The sequence below is a fragment of the Microtus oregoni genome, unplaced genomic scaffold (assembly GCF_018167655.1).
Source record: "Microtus oregoni isolate MIOR12 unplaced genomic scaffold, Mior012 000069F_ref0000032, whole genome shotgun sequence".
Classification (NCBI taxonomy): domain Eukaryota; kingdom Metazoa; phylum Chordata; class Mammalia; order Rodentia; family Cricetidae; genus Microtus; species Microtus oregoni.
In genome coordinates, this window is record NW_024543976.1 from 7,554,601 (window position 1) to 7,574,823 (window position 20,223).

Sequence of the window (20,223 nt, forward strand, 5' to 3'; positions counted from 1 at the left end):
AGGAGCAGGCACCTTGTTCATATTTATTTAACATATTTATTTAAGAGTAAATACAGTACTTATTGAACAAAGCAAGTATATGCATGAAATTTTGGTAATAATAAATGTGTATTTTGAGAAGTCCAACATCCTCTATCCTTCCACACACAGAAAAGAAATACCTGGCTCCTGTGTTTGCTGCATAACTTAACCTGTCCCATCAAAGGCTCAGTAATGAAACCTGCACAACCCAGGGCATTGTCTCCCCACAAGAGGGAGACTGGCTAATCATGGGACTGCGGGATGGTTCCCCTCCCTCAAGTTTGCTCTTGCATGATTAAAGCATATTTATAGCAAGCCTTACCCAAACCCATCTTTCAACAAAAGAAATTACAAGGGGAACTTTGCTTTTTAATATTTGTTACTTTGTACTACTTTTGCCTTACAATCATCTATGTAATGAAATAAATGTTCGAATATGTGTTCATCTAATAAAGGTTTAATGGAGCCCAATTTATGTGTGCCAGGTGCGCAGCTTCATAGACAAGTTCGTTGTCCCACTAAGGGAAGGATGCTCCTTCCAGGATCATTTTCTTTTTGTTCTTTCTTTTTTATTCATTGAAAATATTTTTATACAATATATTCTGTTTATGGTTTCCCCTCCTACTCCTCATCCTAATTCCTCCCTACTTCCCCTCCCATTTGGGTCCGTCCCCTTTCTGTCTCCTTAGAAAGCAAACAGGTATCTAAGGAAAAATAAAATATGATGAACCAATAACAAAGAAACCAGGCTATGATAAAACAGCAAAATAAGAAAAGGAACCAAAGAAAAGGGGCAAGAAACACATAGAGGCACAGAGACACATAGTTTTGCACACTCAGGAATTCCATAAAAACACAAATAAGAAGCCTTAATATATACACAAAGGAACTGTAAGGTTAAAAAAACAAACAAACAAAAATAAAACAAACTTGACTTAAGATTATGAGGTGAAGAACCTGCAAAGATGCCTCGAGTGTGTTTTCTGTTGAGCATCTACTGCTGGGGCCAGGGACTACCCTTAATAATGGTTTGTATCCCCCACTGAGACTCCCTTGGAGAAAACTAATTTTTCATTTACAAGTGGTTGTCAATTGCAGGTAGCTTCTGGGTTAGGGATGGGGACTTGTGTTTACTTCCCTTCTCAGCACTGGGACCCCATCCGGTCCAGACTCATGGAGGTCCTCTGTATGCTGCCACAGTCTCTGCGAGGTCAGATTGCCCAAGCCCTGCTGTGTCTAAATGGCCTTGATTCTGTAGTGTCCTCCATCCCTCTCTCCTTCAATCTTCCAGATTCATTGTCTAATAAATGATATAGACACTCATCTCTCACTGTAGGGTGAGGCTATTCCCTGACTACCATCTTGTTCTCTCCTATATGAGGGCAATATCACATTTTAAGTTGTCATGTCCTGTCAAAGACCAGCTTTGACAAAACTCATATGTTCCAGGGTAGGGGCATGAGGATTAGAATTATTAAGCAAAACGAGCAGAGATATAAGAGAAATAAGAGACAGAAACACAGAATAGCATTAGGAGGAACATTCAGTGAATGTGAATCTGTCTCACTTATTTTCCACATACTTACTTTACTCCAAAAGGGGAGAAGAGATGCAACAGACTTCATTAGCATGCTATAAGGAATAGACTTGAATTGTTTGACCTTTGGTCCAGGTAGAGTGGATCCACTTCTATACCCAAAATACTAATTAGCCACACCCTAGGTCAGAATCTTTCTTTTGTCTTCTATCAGGTTCAGTGTGTTCGGACTAATATTGAGGTCCTTAATCCATTTGGACTTGAGTTTTGTGCATGGTGATAGATATGGATCTATTTTCATTCTTCTACAGATTGACATCCAGTTTTGCCAGCACAATTTGTTGAAGATGCTCTCTTTTTTCCATTGTATACTTTTAGCTCCTTTATCGAAAATCAGGTGTTCATAGGTTTGTGGATTAAAGTCAGGGTCTTCTATTCGATTCCATTGGTCGACTTCTCTGTTTTTATGCCAATACCAAGCTGTTTGAAAGGAGACAAAGACAGAGACCCACATTGGAGCACCAGACAGAAATCTCAAGGTCCAAATCAGGAGCAGAAGGAGAGGGAGCATGAACAAGGAAATCAGGACCGCGAGGGGTGCACCCACACACTGAGACAATGGGGATGTTCTATCGGGAACTCACCAAGGCCAGCTGGCCTGGGTCTGAAAAAGCATGGGATAAATCCAGACTAGCTGAACATAGTGGACAATGAGGAATACTGAGAACTCAAGAACAATCGCAGTGGGTTTTTGATCCTACTGCACGTACTGGCTTTGGGGGAGCCCAGGCAGTTTGGATGCTCACCTTACTAGACCTGGATAGAGGTGGCCGGTCCTTGGGCTTCCCACAGGTCAGGGAACTCTGATTGCTCTTCGAGCAGATGAGGGAGGGGGACTTGATCGGGGGAGGGGGAGGGAAATGGGAGGTGGTGGCGGGGAGGAGGCAGAAATCCTTAATAAATAAATAAATTTAAAAAAAAGAATCTTTCTTTTGTAGCCACACCTGTTGTCAACAACTTTGAAAGAACAAAATGAAGCTCAAACTCTCTGACCTCCACGTCTGACCATTCATGTCTGTGGGTCCCCACAATGTCCTTTCCATGTTTCTTCTTCCTTGCTCCATTCTTTAGGTTAACACACAGAGACATGGCTTCATTACAGCATGTTCATACATTCTCATCATTATCCTCTGTTCTTATCCGTTGCCTTCTCCCATACTCCCTGCACTTCTCTTTCTGGTTTTCACATACACATTTCCACCGGGTATATGAAGCGCATTTTCTTCCACTGTATATATGAAAGCACATTGATTCATATCTTTTGATGGACATCTGCACTGGGTCCTTTCCTGGCCATTGAGAATAGTGCAGCTATGAAAAGGGTTGTGAAATTATCGCTGTGGTGTGCTGATACCTATCAAAGCATGGCAGAGTGGGGTCAAATGGGAGTTCTACTTTCAGAGTGTGGAGGAACCTCTGTACTGCTATCCGTTGTGGCTGCACAAGTTTACATTTCCAACAGCAGTAAGAAAGGGATCGTCTTTCTTGTATCCTCACTAGAAGCTGTTGTCATTTGTTTTCTCACAGCCAGGCTGGCGTGAGATGGAGTCTCGGGGTTATTTGTGTTTACATTTCCCTGATGGATAAGGATCTTGAACACATTTCCATGTATTTCTCAGCTATTTGTATTTCTTCTTATGAGAACTGTCTCCTTAACCTATATATTGAAGGGGTGTGTGTGTGTGGGGGGGGGGTAGGTAAGATGGAATAAAAGGATCTAGTTTAACTGATCTACATGTGAAAATCCAATTTTCCCAGGACCCTGTTGGGGAAAAAAAGCTTTGTTGGGACTGGACAGATGGCTCAGTTGGTAAACTGTTTGCTGTGCAAGCATGAAGACCAGTGTTTGAGTTTCTAACCTACATTAAAAAAAAACAAACAAAACCAAAACCAAATGGAGAGAAGTAGTGCGCAGCTGTGATCCCAGCACTGAGCTGCAGAGACAAGTAGATCCTGGAGCTTACTGGCCGGCCAGCACAGCACATCTGAATTGGGAAGCTCTGAGTTCACTGATAGAGCTGTTTCAAAATATAAGGTGGAGAGTCATTGAGGAATATACCTGATGTCAGCCTCTGGTTGCCACCAACAGAGGCACACAAATGCATGCATGTGCACATGCACACAATTTTGTGAACACATACACCACACACGTGCACAGCCTTATCAAAAAATTAGGGGACTCAGGGCTGGAGATAGGGCTAAACAATTAAGAACACTGGCTGCTCTTCCAGAGGATCTCGGTTCATTTCCCAGCACCTACATGGTGGCTCATAACTGTCTAACTCCAGTCCCAGGGGATCCAATGGCCTCCTATGGACTCTGTGGTTTTGGCGTGCATGTGACACATACATGTAGGCAGAATATTTATATGCATAGGAAATGAATCCATTTCATCCTAGCTGTGGTTTTTGTTTTTTTCCTTTACATTTACATGTTTATTAACTGATTACACCATTATTGTCAAGTGTGTGTGTGTGTGTGTGTGTGTGTGTGTGTGTGTGTGTTTGGAATTTGAACCCAGGGCCTTTGCTATACTATATACTAAGTCTATGCTCACCTCTGACTTACATCCTCAAGTCATGTTTATTAGCCACTAATTCTACACTATGTACGTTAGGCATTGGAGTACAATGTCAAGTGCAACCCTTTTTCTTCATGATCTTTTCAGGTGTATCATGTCCAGTAGAACTCAAGCTCAGAAGCCAGTGTTGAGCTTCTAAACTACAATATCAATAACAGTTTAGTTGATAGTCCACCATATCCCCGCCTGAGTTTTAGCAGGGCATCTATGGATCTTTGTTGAGCTCACTGGAAGCAATGTCTTAAGACATTTAGGGAAGACTGTATCCATGTTTGTTCTCTGCTTGTACTAATGGCCTTTAAATAGCTAAAGAAAACCTATCCTGGGAGCCAAGTTGCCTCAGTTGGCATGATAGTCTAAGCTTGGATCCCTAGAACCTCCATATAAAAGTTGAGTGGGGTAGTGCCTATCTGTAACTCTAACACTAAGAGAGATAGAAACAGGCAAATACTTTGGTCATCTGGTCTACCTGAATTGATGAGCTCCAGATTCAATAAGAGACCTTACTGTAAAAAAAAAAGGGAAGAAGAAAAATAATAGAAAAGAAAAGAAAAAGAAGGTGGAGAACAATCAAGGATGACATCTAACATCAGCATGCACCCACTTGTATACACATGTACTTGACTATGTGCATATGTAGGCACAACCATACAAATACATACATGTACAAAACAAGAAGGAACAGCCTGATAGCCAGCTAGAAATTTAGAAAATAGGGTCGCTGTTATTTCAGCAACATAGTCTCTGCTTTGGGGAGCATTAGATGGAGATTATAACAGGTTAATGGATTTTTGAGTTCTATTTGTAGGTATCTAAAGGTCATTTGTTCCATAATTCTGGGCATACAATGCTAAATTATTAAATATACTATGGCTTCATGGCCAGTTTGTGGTCCATTTTGATATTTTCCCACCACATTATAATGAAGAGTGGATTCTAAATCATTAACGCTAGACAAACTGTAATATATTTTATGTCAGGAGCTCTGCAGCTTTTGACTCATTCTGACCTTGGAGTTTTATTTTCGCTCGTTCCTTAATAGCAAGTTAATGATAAACAGGTGCTTCTGCTTTTCCAGCTTCCTCCCTATGCCCATCCAAGCACAGCATCTTCTGTGCTGTCTTTGCTCATTATCGCTTCTTGGTCTATACTAGTTTGTATCAAATATCGGACCCAAAATTTAATGGGGGATTTTAAACGTCCTGCTGACAGGTGGCCTTCTTGTTCTGACAGGAGGTGCCATTGATGTTTCGGCAGGAGAATAACAGGAAGTTGAACAACTCAACTTGTCTAGTCATTACTGTCCTTGCCTACTGTGGCCTCCTCCCCATTCCTCTTCCATCTCATACTGTCTCTATCTGCTCAGGTTTTCTTTCTTTTGTAAACATTTCGTTAAGCCTTCTAGTATGGTTTAAAGTTTTTCTATCATTGAGAATTTAGAGATTTCTCCAGGATGTGCCTTCCTCCGTATATTTTTCATTGACTTTTCTAAAACGACAGGCCATATCCGAGAGGAAGATTTGAATGTCTGGGTCACATTGTCAATGTTTTCTTCTGTTATTCTTTTATGACTTCATGGTTCCTCTCTTCTTCTGGACCAGCAGCTTCTTACATACTAGGACCTTCGAACAAGTCTTTGTTTGCACCTATGATTTCATAAGATTTTACTCTTGGACTGAGGAGATGATCCAGGTGGCGAAAAAGTTGCTATATATAAAACCACAGGCTCAGTGGGAGACCTTGTCTCAAAGACAAATGTGAAAAGCAATAGAGGAAGACCTCTTCCTCATGTATACACAGATACACACACGAGAGAGAGAGAGAGAGAGAGAGAGAGAGAGAGAGAGAGAGAGAAAGAGAGAGAGAGAGAGAGAGAGAGAGTTGCTCTTTAATTGATCTCATCTTTGAAAATACGAACTCAATCTTCTTAATTATTTTCCCTGTTTTAATGTTCCACTAATGAATTTTTAAAGTAATGTCATTTTTAGTTCCAGGAATCTCTCTCTAATCCCATGATTATATTCCCTATGAGCTTCACTCTTATTCTAGGTGTTTCCCCTGTGGGCCATCACCTCTTTAGCAAACATCTGCCTCCAAAAATATTTACAATATAATTTGTAATGGTAGCAAAATTACAGTTACGGAATATCAGTGAAAAGAATATTATAGTTGGGAGTTACCAAACCTGAGGAACTGCATTAAAGGGTTACAGCTTTGAGAAGGTTGAGAATCTCTGTTCTGAAGGGAAAGCATACATATTTGCAATTACATACAATAAAGTGCTCTGCTTTCTAATGTACAGGCTAAATACTATGGAGCCACGCGTGACAAAGTGTCAGTTTTCTAACAGCGTCATGAATGTTTCTCTCATTTGTCAACAGTCACATGAAGAAATAAATACTACTTTAGAACTGTTTTTTATCAGAAAGTTTATTGCATTCATCTATAAACCTACTTGGCAGAATAAATGACAGCAAAACCAATGCTGAGGAGGTTTATCATCTTTGGAAAAGAGAGATAGCTTAACACTCAAAACGTTAATTTTGTTTGCTGTTACCAAGTAAACCAGACTGCGGTTGGAATTTTTTTCCTTTTAAAATATATATAGATATTTTGCAATTTGCTCACATCAAAACAAAGCTGAGACAAAATAACGAACAGGGCTCTATGGGGCAGCTTACTGTGTGTCATCCCATGCTTCGTAACCAACCACTTCACACCAAGCCTCTGGACATGTCCATGGTATTAAAACTTTAAAATCAAAGTAGCCCTTAAGTGTTTCATTGAAATAATAAGGACATGTTACCCAGAGATGGAACATTCATTATTTTAAAACCACAGCCCTTAAATTAACTGTTATGATTTTTGTCTTACTTGAATTGTAGAGCTCCAATATCAATGTGAATTATTGGTGATATTATGATGCTTATGTTGGACTTTAATATTTGGTTGAAAAGTTCCCCAGGACTGACCACTGTTACAGCCCACTGAGGTCCAAATGACCATATCTCCATAAAGTAGCCTGCATTTCTCTAGTCAGCGGTCCTTATGCTGATGGATTTGGCTATGGCACCCTGTGCTGCTCTGTTACAAGCTTCTAAAGTCAGTTTTTCTGTACTTGGTCAATACCCACAGAAACATTGCTAACCACATTGAATTCTGTCTGCTACTAGTACTCTACAGGGATGGGCTCATGTCTAACACTGTGAATAATTATGAAAATTCCCTTATCATACAACTAACCACAATGATCATATTCTCCTAATGAGAGCAAGTATATGTGTTATCACTTGGGCAAGTTTGGGTGTAATGCAGTAAACGAGAGAAATTTTAAAACATCGACTTCTAGGCAAAGAGTAGCGGCTGGCGTCACATTCTCATATGGCTGTTGCATGCAAGACATGGCAGGCTCATTCGGTGCTTTTTGCTTTCTGCCACAGGAGACTGGAGAGAAATTACAGCAAAACCTCTAGAAAATAGATTCCTCTCCAAAGACAACGAACGTGAGATTTATAATGTCTGAATTCTGAAGTGTTCTGACTTAGGAAAAGTCTCACAGAAACTGCTAGATAAGCTCTAGATAAGGGGCAGGACAGCGGCTTGTGTTAGGATGCCAGTCTAGGATGCGGGTCTAGGATGCGGGTCTAGGATGCGGGTCTAGGATGCCGGTCTAGGATGCGGGTCTAGAATGCCGGTCTAGGATGTGGGTCTAGGATGCCGGTCTAGGATGCGGGTCTAGGATGCCGGCCTCAGTCAGACTCTACAGGGTAGCTTGCTGCTGCCGGCCATTTGGAGTCTTCCTCTGCTCTGTAGGCTTTCCTTGTACGCCTTTGCACACAAAGCTTTCTTTTTCCCCCCCAAATGGTAGAATGAAAAATATAAACTTATCTCCAGAGAGTAACAGGGAAAACTCAAACTTACCCTCATGCTCAAAAAGAGAAAAAAGCAAGTGCTCAACTTTTTTATTTATTTATAACCAAGAAGGACTCCTGTGGCTGCTAACCCATGTGTCTGTTTAATGTTTGTTCCCTAGGAAGCAGTCAATGCTTAACTACTGGGGGAAAAAAATCAATTGTTTCTAAAGTATGCTCCAGCTAATAAAAGAGAAATTGCCCTAAGTGTGTTTGCTGCAGATTTATTATTCACCTGACCAAATTACCCCGTCATGACAGGCACAGATGTAGCATGCAAAATGATAGGATGTTCCACCTGGAAGACTGACCAGACCAATACTTTATGGCTCCCGCTAGGAGACAGGCACGGAGCAGGCCATTATGAATGGACTCCAGCAGAAGGCTATGTAGGGTTTCCTATCTTTAGAACATCAGCGACTGCTACATTCTGCTATGATATTACATCGCCTTTCCCGTCCTCTGCGGGCTCGTGTGTGGTGATGCTTTCCCGTATCACATTGGCATTCTCACGAGATGAAAGCCCTGGGGTAAAGATGTGTCTGCAATAGTGTGCGCCAGGCAAGCCTCTGTTCTAGTCTGCAGGGAACAGCTCATATTTAAACCCAATGCAGGATGATTTTTAGTCATGCCTGCATTTACTACGAAAAGTGTTCCAGTTTAGATGGTCAGTTGTCGATAATCCCGTGATGGAAGTCTTTAGTAACGTCGCCTGTGGTACCCGCTCCTTCCTGAGTTTAACCATGGAAAGAAGAGCTCCACTGTGGGCTCTAGAAAGTTCCGTTCCAGTGATCTGCTATGTACCTACGGCTACTATACTGTGTTAGTAACAGCCAGTTTAATAGGTCCAAATTGTATATTTTCATTTCCTCCCTCCAAAAGAAAAATGATGGATTTGTATTGAGCAGAAAATGAATGGCAATGATGCAACAAACAATGGCCATAGCATATTCTTGCAATTTAACAATCCAAACACTACAAAACATAGAATATACAACTTAATGAAAATACAAACTAAAGAGGCATGGGTACATGTCACATTAGCAATGCAAAAGGCCAGCTTAAGCATAGTTTCTCTAAATCAACAATTAATAAGGAAAGTGCCCTTTTCCCAAATATGAACAAAAATATTTCAGTCACTTCTAGGGGAAAATTAAGGAGAACATTCCTCTAAGTCTATATTACAGCATGTATTACTAAAGGTTTATCACACCCAAGCATCTTACACTTAAATGTACACCCTCTGGCACTCGTCACACACTCACTCGATCAAAAATAAAACCATTGCATCTTTGTATTTATGAATAACTGATAAGGTATGAATCTGACGTGGTGAATATGCATGGCAGAGACAGCAATTAGAATGATGTCATGAAACTAACATGGGCCAAAGATCAAACAGAAATATCACATTTATGTACTGGTTTCTCCAATGCTTATGCTATATCTAAAATAATTTTAATTGTACATTTCTCGTTCTAAAAACAAAACCTTTTTGTATTTGTTCCCATGGCTGGTGTTTATTAGAAATTGATGCAGTTTTACTGCCCGACGGACTGCTTCCTCCCATGATCATACACTGCCTATGAAACCGAGTCCAAATGGAAAAACATGATGTAGAAGGACCCGGGAATATGTTCCTTGCCTCCTACATGTTCAGTAATTTCCATGGTCACTAAGTAAATGTGTGGTAACCTGAACAATCCTAGGGGTGTCTCTGTGATGGTAAGGACAACACATCGATAATTTTCCAGGGATAATTACAGTGTCCCCTCAAGCCTGTGTCTCTGAAAGGTTTTGCCAAGTTCACCCCATCAGCTAACATCTTACAACAAGTCACTGGCTTTGCAGCTCCTAACCTAACCGCAATGCGAAATGATGAAGTGCTCTCCTTCCAGACCACCTGTTTACAACACACCGTGCTGGGCGTCGGCCTCAGCCGGGAGCTTTCTGGTATGTGTCCAACAACTGCTTATTGGATTAGTTCACGTCATCTGCAGCATCAACTGGAAGATGGAGATCTCAACAGCGGGCCTGGAAAGAGTTCCAGCGCTCACCCAGAATTCCTTGGATGTCATTCGCTGTTGCCGCTGCTGCCGCTGCTGCTGCTGCTGCTGCTGCTGCTGCTATTGTTGCTGCCGCCACCGCCACCACCACCATCCTCTGTCTTGGGGGAGGTTGAACTGTCCCTTACTGGCAGCAGGTCATAATGGCAAGGGATGTGACTGTTCTTTGGAAGGTCATATGGATCTTGGGTGAGATGACCATTATTGCTGAATACTCCTTGAACAACGCTTACTGTAGGTTCTGTAATAACCAGCAACAACAACAATAAAAATTTTAAAGATGATGCTCTTTATTTCAAATATAAAACATAACAGAAGTACTTTATAAAAATCTACGGAAATATTTTTTTTAAATATCTTTTGTAATCTTACAGTGAAGAGAACTCCATAGTTATTCACACAATTGGCACCCAGAAATAGTATTCAGAGAAAAGGATGTGGAAATCAAGAAGATGTGCAGAAACCACAAATATGAACCATTGTCTCAAAATACCTTGGGAATAACCTAGCCCAAGCCCCTGACTCTACAGGGAAAAGTGTTCTTAGAGGTTGCCTCAATTTATGGAGATACTCAACATGTTCACAAGGTTAGCCCTAAACAGTGAACTGAGTTCTCATTATATTGCGATGGGCTTAAAGAAGAGTTGGGGGATGCCATCACTGACAATAAATAAATAAATAAATAAATAAATAAATAAATTTACTGTAGTTTCTCCATTAACAAGATATTTTATACTGTATCTATGGACAGAGAGACTAAAATAAATATCCCTCCTATCAAGTCAACATTGGGAGCACTGTTTTATTTTTTTTCCCAAATGACATTCACAGAAGGCACTCAGAATAAGTATAATTTTGTATTTAATTCCTCATAGTTCATACCAGAATCATATGAGACTACATCTGACATATTACACAAGTTTAAAATAAAAGTGTTCCAGTTCTGCTGAAAGCATTGTGTTAGTATCATGGATACAGTCAGGAAATGGAGTCACCTGTTCCGTCCCCTCGAGCCGTTTGTTACCTGCTGTGTTAACTAATATATGGTTCATATGCTCCTTCACATGGGTGCTAAAATATTTACCATGCTTGTAAAACAAAAGATGATGGCCATGTGGAAAATAAGGGAAATAAGTTTAAAATTGCTAAATGTCGTTTCCCTGAAAAATTCACTTCATACCAATTAATACGATCTTTGTAAAACACAGTCGCGTATAAAACACGGGCTTACTTAGAATTGTTTCAAACACGGTCTTATGCCAAGGTTCTTTAAGATGTGGACAGAGAACTCACCAACTTCGTAGACATTCCTGTTGGCCGAAGTTGAGTTATTGATCTCCGCATATGGGGAGTCTCTCCGCGCAGGTGACTTCATCTCCACATAGCCACACTCAGAGCTTTTAGGCAGGAGTGCAGGTGGGTCTTTAATTGTGGCATACGGGTTTTCAGAGCTGCTTAGGGAGCAGTTGCTGGAATTATAGTCAGAGTTCTTTCCCAGATCTGAGAAGGAAAAGGGGAGGAAAGGAGTAAGTGTGGTTCACGGGCACTGTCCTTTCTGGGTGGTAATTTCCTTGGGCAGATTACTTTTGCTTTATGGGTAGGTTTCACTAATGGTATATGCTAAAAACAATGTGCACTTTCTACTTATTTTGAAGACCATTTGCTATAAAATGGCCCATCTATAACGTAATTTTAACTTCCCTCTAAGGGGATTGCTAAGAAAAGTGTCACGGGTCTGGTTTCATTTCTATGATCACATTCAAATACAATTAATTCTGTTCTGACTCTATGAGGAAATTTACTAGTTAAAGCCTTTAAATCAATAGTCAGGAGTTATGGCCCAGAAACACAGGCTATTTCTAGTATCGTAGAAAGAGGAGCATTTCTGCCATGGAAACTCTCTGTAACCCTTCGGTACTGGATAGCGCATTGCTCAAAGCCATTGTGGAGGGCTGGTGTTAATAGCCAATCCCGTCTTACTGCCTGCTGCTTCCCAGTCCACATTTGTCTCTCCCCAGACATTGTTTCATTTCAAGAAAATAGGGATATTCCCTCCAAAAACTGAAACGTTTGCCTTCTCAAATAGATCTGCTTATCATCAGTCTCTCCATATCCACCAAACATGTTGGTGCCTTAGTACAGCGACTGTCACATTGAAAATTCCAGGCCATCTTAGTTAATTCCACGTTAGCTTGTTTTAAAAATTGTTTCATTCTCTGAGCTACAACTTCAAATCTACACCGTACCTTTTAAAGACTTTCCCATGTAACTTCTCTCCAGTCCGAAAGTGCCTGTGAGGGAGAAGGGAAACCCAGCCCGTGAGGACGGAAAGGAAAAGGAAACAAGCCCCCATCTCACATCACATCACGGCAGGTGATTGCTCCAGCATGAGTCACCGTGGCTCTGCTCTGAAATCTCTGTACCCCATCAATCATGCCAGGGCCTGGACCCCCGTGGGCAGTAGGCATGGATGCACACGTCTCATCCTTCACCTGCTTGTTTGCAGGGTTTGGGGAAAGGTAGAGGAATGTATATAGGAACAGAGAGACCAGTAGAGAGGAAACAGCAACCTGAACCAAGGCTGAATAACGCGAAGGATGTAGTCAAGGCTAAACCCGAGAGGTCACTCTCTACCAGCTCCTTCAAGGCTCTGATGGTTTTTTCACACAGTTTTCTCAGTAACTAGGATTCAGCTGTAGCATCATCTGCGTTCTAAGTGCGTTGACTTTAACACTTTATCAGTCAATGCTAGAACCTGACCATTTTTATTAACTTTTATTTGAAATTGTTGACTTTGTCAGGTTTCTTGAGGGTGGGCATCTGTAGAGGAGTCTACCCTACAGAAAACAAGTAGTTGTTTTGTTTTCAAATATCTGAACTTCATGGAGGTGGCTGTTGGTTTGGAATAAATTGCTCTGCTCACCCTGGGAAAAATGAAATCTGTTGGCGGTGAACATTTCAGCAAACACTGAAACCAATGAAGCCGTAAGCACCTTTGACAGAGCATCAGACTGTAATCACCAATCCATAGCACCCAAATTCCTGAGAAGACACAAAGTCCCCTCTGGTCTGATTTTTTTTTTTGCCACCTCGTGTAAATGCTACATTGCCATTCTGGTGCTGAACGGGAGACAAGGGTCCCACTGGAGCCATTGGGAGAGAGGGAAAGGCAGTACATGGGAGCCAAGGCACTTAGCTCCTCTCACTCCCTAGCGACATAACTTTAGGGCTTAGCTCCAAGCGTCAGTCTTCTCTTCCTCAAAACCTGCACTCCAGCCTTACATAGCTATTCTCACCATTAAGTGAAATAGAACACACACACACACACACACACACACACGCCTTGCAGACTTTGAAGCACCATCTACATGAATGGAGTTTCAATTACTGTAACACTTAAGTTGTCAAAACACCATCAGCATCAGCCCTTCAGGATGTTTTTTTTAATCTTTCAAAGCAATGTTAAGGACTTAGTTAAAAGCAGAAAGGGGGAAGGAAGAGGGGAATGGAGGGAGAGCGAGGGTAGGGGAGCATTCTTCCATGGCTTCTGCGTCAGGTTCCTGCTCTGACTCCTATGATGGATTGTACCCTGGAAGTGTGAGCTGAAAGAAACCCTTTCCTCCTCTGAATGGCTTTTGGCTAAAGGTTTGTCATCGCAGCAGCAGAATGAAGCCAATACAAAGGGGGTGCACACATGCCCCTTCCTGGATTACCAATCTTCCCCCAACTAACGAGCAAACTGCACCATGTGCTGAGCAGTGTACCCCAGAAGCTGGCACCCACAATTCGCGATCAGGAGGTCCTCAAAATTAAAACAATTTCCTAGTAAAATGGTATTACTTGCCTGTCATTTTAACTCTCTTTCGGGTGTGTGGAGGGGTTTCCCCGAGGCTGTACAGGGTGCGCTCCACAAATGACTGGCTACAGAGCAGATGTGAGAATTTGGCCATTTGCTCTTAAGCCAGACAGGAAATAAAACTACGAGGCAGAGCCCGTCTTCGCATTAACCCTCATGGGAAGGGGGAAGGAGAACGCAGTTTTGTAATATGCTCTCAGTGGATTGAAATGAGATTATTATTGCCAATTAGCTAAAATAACTATTTTTTAAGTTTCTCAATTTTTAATTTGCAATATGGTAACTATCAAGTAGCCATAGCCTACAACAGCAAGGGGCCCTTTGGGGTATTCAAATAAATGTGTAAGAATATAAATCCATCCTGATTGCAAAAAGCTTATGGACCACTAATCTCATGATTGTTTCCACACCTGAAAAAGGGGAGAGATGTTGAAGGTGGCGTTCAGTAGTAAGAGGGAACACGTTGTCATTTTTTTATTTTTTTATTTTTATTTATTCATTTATTTATTACCAAGGGAGCCTACATCATGGTAAAAGCTGACAGGGTTCAAAGGCCAGTTCTAACAGGTTTTCAAAACATGTTCCTGGGCCTTGTGGAAATCACCCCAGCTTTTTATGGCTCATTAACTGTCACATGGAGCTGAGAACTACCTCTCAGAGCTCCGGTGAGAACTGAGCTATGGTGGATGAAGTTTCTAGTGGGCAGAGATGTTTGTCTCTCAATTCTGGAGCAACGTAATAACTCAGAAAGTGATCATTGAACAAATAAGACATTAAGGCTAGTAGTAAGCCCTATAGAGGAGTTAGACCTAATTCCATTATTTAGGCATGTTTGTGGTGGGTGGCTACAGCGCGCACACAGCAGGATGAGCACTTAGACTGTCGAGAATGCGCATGCGCTTGTGGGCCTCACCAAGCTCATTGAGGTAGCCGCCTTGCTTCCAGTCGGCTGGTAAGGTCCCCGTGCAGTCCACCAAGGCACCTCTCTTCCCCGGATTCTCGTTTTTAAGATTCACAAAGAGCTGGTTGTTTTTCGACTATGAAAAGAAAAACACGATTTAAGAGGAGACCACACTGGGGGAAAGCAGTTTCAGGGGTTAATGGCAAGGCCCTTCCCTCAAGGGAGGGGAGGGGAGAAAGAGGTGAGGGGGCTCATTCCTGGCTGAGTGGACATCTCTCAGTACTCATGACCTGAAGGGCTTCATTTCACATTGTCACTTTTTACCAATTAGACTTTGTTTGAGCTATAAACGAAGAATTCTAAAGAAAAGTATTGTGGGTCTGAGTTCTATCACAGTCTCCATGCTGTGGGTCGCCAGCGCCTTGGCCATTCTGCTAAACATGCGCATGTGCATGAGAAGTTGTACGAGATGGGATGGGACGATGAGCATGGCATCTGGGCAACACGAGGTTCTATTTAACTCTCTGACGCCACCGTGAAAACCCAGCAGTGTCAATAATGGCAGTGGATTAATGTCCCCCCTCTTTTGTTCTGTTCCTTCTTTCCCAAATAGAGAGCTAGACAGTGATGAGCCAGAAGATGGAGCCTGGAGACAGTGGGAAGGAGAGTTTGGAACTCAGAGCATCCTGGGAGATTGCAGAAATACAGGTGGTCGGAAAGGATTGATGTAGTGATTTCACAATAAGTCTTTATGCTTTTATTAGCATCATCATGATTAAACATTGTTTTTAATCTCAGGTAAAATTAGGAACACAGTGAGGCCTGTCGGCGACGAGACCTTAATGCCCACAGCAACAGTGGAGGAGGCTGGAAGCCATTATTACTTAGGCCCTGGTGAGTTCCCTGGAGAAGCTAAGACACACTTAGAGGGTAGTTAGGAGAATCAGGTGTGCACGGTGCACAAAATAACTAGGGCGGCAGGGGCGAGCTGAAGACCTCGTGAATGTGTGTTCCTTATCTCTCTCCCCTCCCCACTTTCTGATTCTTGGGGCATTTTTCCCCTCACCTTGGCAATGGTCAACCTGTCCCTGTTATTGACATGGGGGGATGAGGCACACTGGCTGAGTGTGTGGTAGCTGGGGTTGGTGAAGTAGTGGCTGTTGGCATTTCCACCATTGCTGTGAGGCAGGGTTTCTGCAAAAAGAGAGGAAAGGGTTAATTGAAAATGACAGTACAGATGTTTCCCTCTCCTGCCCAGCCTACTCCTCAAAGCCCCTGGAAGAGCAGATGCCCACTATTGCCTCTTTGGAAATTGTGAAGGCATTGGCAGAAGACCGGAAGACCGTTCTTAGCTTTGGGACCTTAGTTTGGGAAGAACAGAGACAGCAGCCCTTGCAACAACACAGCTGTACCCACTTGCTTCTTTAAAAACACTTGATTTCTTGACACAGTACTTCTGCACGGAAAATATACTCTTTACATAAATTTCCTATTTTGCATATTCTGCCAGAATTATAATATTTATAAGCATATCGCCAGGGTCCTTCAGTAATTGTTCAAGACCGAGTAAGATTGTCAGTTTCTTCAATTTAAGAGTTTACTGCTTTCGAAGGTTGACTGGATTCAGAACAGGTGTTTATAATGGAGCGCCTTGGTTCTCGCTCATACCGCAGGCTTGTCTCCTGTATGACTAGGCTCTCAACAGTTACTGCTACATGCAGGTGCAGAGATGGAGGATGCGGCAGAAGCACACACACCGGAAAATGCGCCGTCTCTCCTTTCCTCCTCCCCACTCGTATAGGACAGAGCTGGGATTGCCTGTTCAGCAGATTCTATCCACAAAGGAAATTGCCTAAATATAAAGCAACCATTCATCTACCCCAATTTAAAAATCCTCACAGAAGGGGTGGAAGGTGGCTAAGTGATTCAGGGTGCTTGTTGCTCTTCCAGAGGATGCAGGTTCAATGCCAAGATTCCAAGTACCCATGTTGGGTGGCTCACAACCATCTGTAACTCCAGCTCCTCTGGGGATCTGTCTGCTTCTTCTGACTTCAACAGTTATCTGGATACACATAAGCAACATGCATACACACACATACACACATGCACGCACACATACACACATGCATACACACACATACACACATGAAAACACAAACATACATACATGCATACACACACATACACACATGCATACACACATGCATACACGCATGCATACACGCATGCATACACACATACACACATGCATACACACACATACACACATGCATACACACACATACACACACGCATACACACATACACACACGCATACACACATGCATACACACATGCATACACACATGCATACACACATGCATACACACACATACACACATGCATACACACACATACACACACATACACACACGCATACACACACATACACACATGCATACACACACATACACACACATACACACACGCATACACACACATACACACATGCATACACACACATACACACATACACACACATACACACATGCATACACATACACACATGCATACACACACATACACACATGCATACACACACACATACACACATGCATACACACATGCACGCACATACACTCAAACAGTAAATCTTTTCCAAAAGCCTCTGGCAAAACTGAAAGTGGTAATTTTACTACAGGTGAATTGTAAACCACATCTCTAGGCACATGGGCTTCTTCCAAACACGTGGTCACCTCCCGGAAAATAGCCAGACACAATGGACACACAGCCAAACACCAAATTTCTGAAAGAAGCAGGCGAAGCCTAACTTTGCGAGGCAGGACATGCCGCCCTGCACTGCAGTCCTACCCGCAATGGTATAATCCGCATTGATGACCCTCATGGCAGGGGTGTAGGTCACCGCCGGCATGCTGGACTCTTTCCTCTTCTGCTTCTGTCTGTAGATAATGAACAGTGCCAGCAGGAAGAGCACAACAAGGACCAGGATGATGATGCCCGCAATGGCACCGATCTGATAGGAATCAGCGGGAAGGGCCGTGCTGGTCCGGCTTAAGCTGTTCAGGTTGCCCACGATGATGACACCAGCTAGGAGAGGGTGGAAACAGGCTGAGTGTGGATGACGGTGGGTGTTATAAAGGTCTGCTCTCTACGTGAAACAAAGCATACACACTCCCACTGGCCTAATGCCTAGGTGTTTTCACTCCATGAAACACTAATTTGGAAACAGAGCAGGGGAAAAACAGACATTCTTTGTTTTCAGATGTTGTTGGTGCCTCTGTTCTTGACTCTAAGCCCCTAGGAGGCAGGGTCTGAACCCTGAGATTCAGGAGCGGGGATAGGAGCAACTTGTGTATTTCATATTAAACACAGACTGGCAATTAAGCTTGGATAATGATTTATCTAACTTTTGTTTTGCTTTAAGCATTATCTAGTACTGATCCTACACTGGAACAAATCCTAAATGCCCACTTGTCTAACTCAAACTTTCACTTATCTTTAACATTTGTTTTTCATGACAGGGTTTCTCTGTAGCTTTGGAGCCTGTCCTGGAACTCACTCTGTAGACCAGGCTGTCCTTGAACTCACAGAAATTCCCCTGTCTTTGCCTCCCAAGTTCTGGGATTAAAGGTGTGCAGCCCTATCGCTTGGCGTATCTTTAGAACTTTTAAGAGGGATTTACCTTCTAAACCAGCGCAGCTCCAGTATAACCCTAGTGCAATGGGCCTCTTACTGCTAGAGATACTGTCCTCTGAAAAGCTATTTTGAATAGCAGAAGGATTTCTCATGATAGCACCTAGTAACAACATCTGATTCAGAAAACCGTGGTTAAATATATATGGTTTTATATGTCAGTTATGCCTAAATAAAATTTAAAAAGTTCATGAATTTTAGAATAAGAAAAGCATGGCATCGAAGCTGTGACATTCTAAGCATTAACTCCGTGACCTTGGGGACACTGACTACCTTCTGTAACTTTGACCCGGTTTCCTTATCTATCAAAGGCAGCAAAAGCAAAACATCCACCCGGCAACCACATAACTAACCAGCTAAGCCACATACGCTTCCCTGAGGCTAACCCAAGACAACCCAAGTGAGAGTACTCAATACTGGTGTCCGCGGTGGCCACACCCTGAGAGACGGCCCTTGTCATTTACTAGTGCTTTACCTTGGTCACAGCGTGCTCCTTTCCATCCTGGACTACAGTAGCAGGTGCCAGTGATGTGATCACAGGTGGAGTTGTTCAGACAGTCACAAATCTGGCGACAGCCATAGCCGTATGTTCCCGCGGGGCATTCTGGGAAGGAGACGAAGCCATATTTCTCAAACTTCCCAAGGAAATGAAACTATATTTCCCAAGTCCGGAGGATCCAGACCAAAGCTGTCTTCGTTGGTGTGCTCTGTGTATCAGGTGCTGAGCCCACCCACAGGTTTCGGCTTAGACCTGTGCCACCCGAGGTGTGGAAAGCCAGATGGTGGTTCTTGAGCCATGATGGGGATTCACAATCCTGCTGCTCAGGACTGAGCCAGTCAACATTATGGCTCAGCTCCTAACACATTTAACTGCTGAATGCCCACTTCTCTGATATATATAGAGAGGGTCTGTGGGACCCCGGTGGAACGGATGAAAACATAAGAAGCAAATTGATGTGACTCCTACAATCAGATCTGTGGGTCACAGGGAATGGGACCCACAGTGTACACTAGAAATGATTCCTAGAGAGCACACATAATTTTATGTAGACTCTGGAGCTCCTCTTGAAGACACTTGGGTTAGCTCTCATTAGGAGCAGTTTAGGTTATAGTCTAGGTAAGTGTTTCACTTGATATAGAATGCCCCAGTGTAGACTCGGAGTCTAACACAGTAGGACTCTTAGGCTGTGCTCTAATTTCAAAGAAGAGTGCTGGTGAAAGGAATCTAAATCTGAGCATCTTCGACGCCGATGTTGTTTGCGAAATGAACAGCAGGGGGAGATGTGTCATCACTACCAGGTCTAGCAACCAGGATTGCTGGTTTTAAGCACTGGGAGCAAGCTTCAAAAACACGGACACTTTAATCACTGTAATTCCACATCCAGAGAAATCACAGAAGAGGTTTTCCTTAAGAAGACCTTAACTGGTTGCCTGGCATTTGCATGCACGTCGGTTTAGAGACTGTGCTGATTTCTAGGCCTGGGTTTAGCAGGCATAGAAAGCATTATACACAGGGATTGCTGCACATGTGACTCACTGTGACTCTGTATCCCTTTTATGACCACCGGGAACAGTGACACAGGACTGACATTGTGCC

The 20,223-nt window shown here is 42.7% G+C and overlaps 1 protein-coding gene across 1 annotated transcript in view; it reads right to left on the reverse strand.

The window, feature by feature from the left end:
• Nucleotides 1-6,637: 6,637 nt before the first annotated feature.
• LOC121440675 (multiple epidermal growth factor-like domains protein 10) overlaps nt 6,638-20,223 on the reverse strand; it is a 153,278-nt gene continuing 139,692 nt past the window's right edge. The window contains exons 19-25 of the mRNA XM_041641472.1: nt 19,102-19,230; nt 17,784-18,020; nt 16,000-16,127; nt 14,946-15,069; nt 12,423-12,467; nt 11,470-11,676; nt 6,638-10,417 (exon numbers count right to left, since the gene is read on the reverse strand). Of these exons, the coding sequence (XP_041497406.1) occupies nt 10,185-10,417; nt 11,470-11,676; nt 12,423-12,467; nt 14,946-15,069; nt 16,000-16,127; nt 17,784-18,020; nt 19,102-19,230 (1,103 nt within the window). The 3' untranslated portion in view covers nt 6,638-10,184. The remainder of the gene's footprint in view (nt 10,418-11,469; nt 11,677-12,422; nt 12,468-14,945; nt 15,070-15,999; nt 16,128-17,783; nt 18,021-19,101; nt 19,231-20,223) is intronic.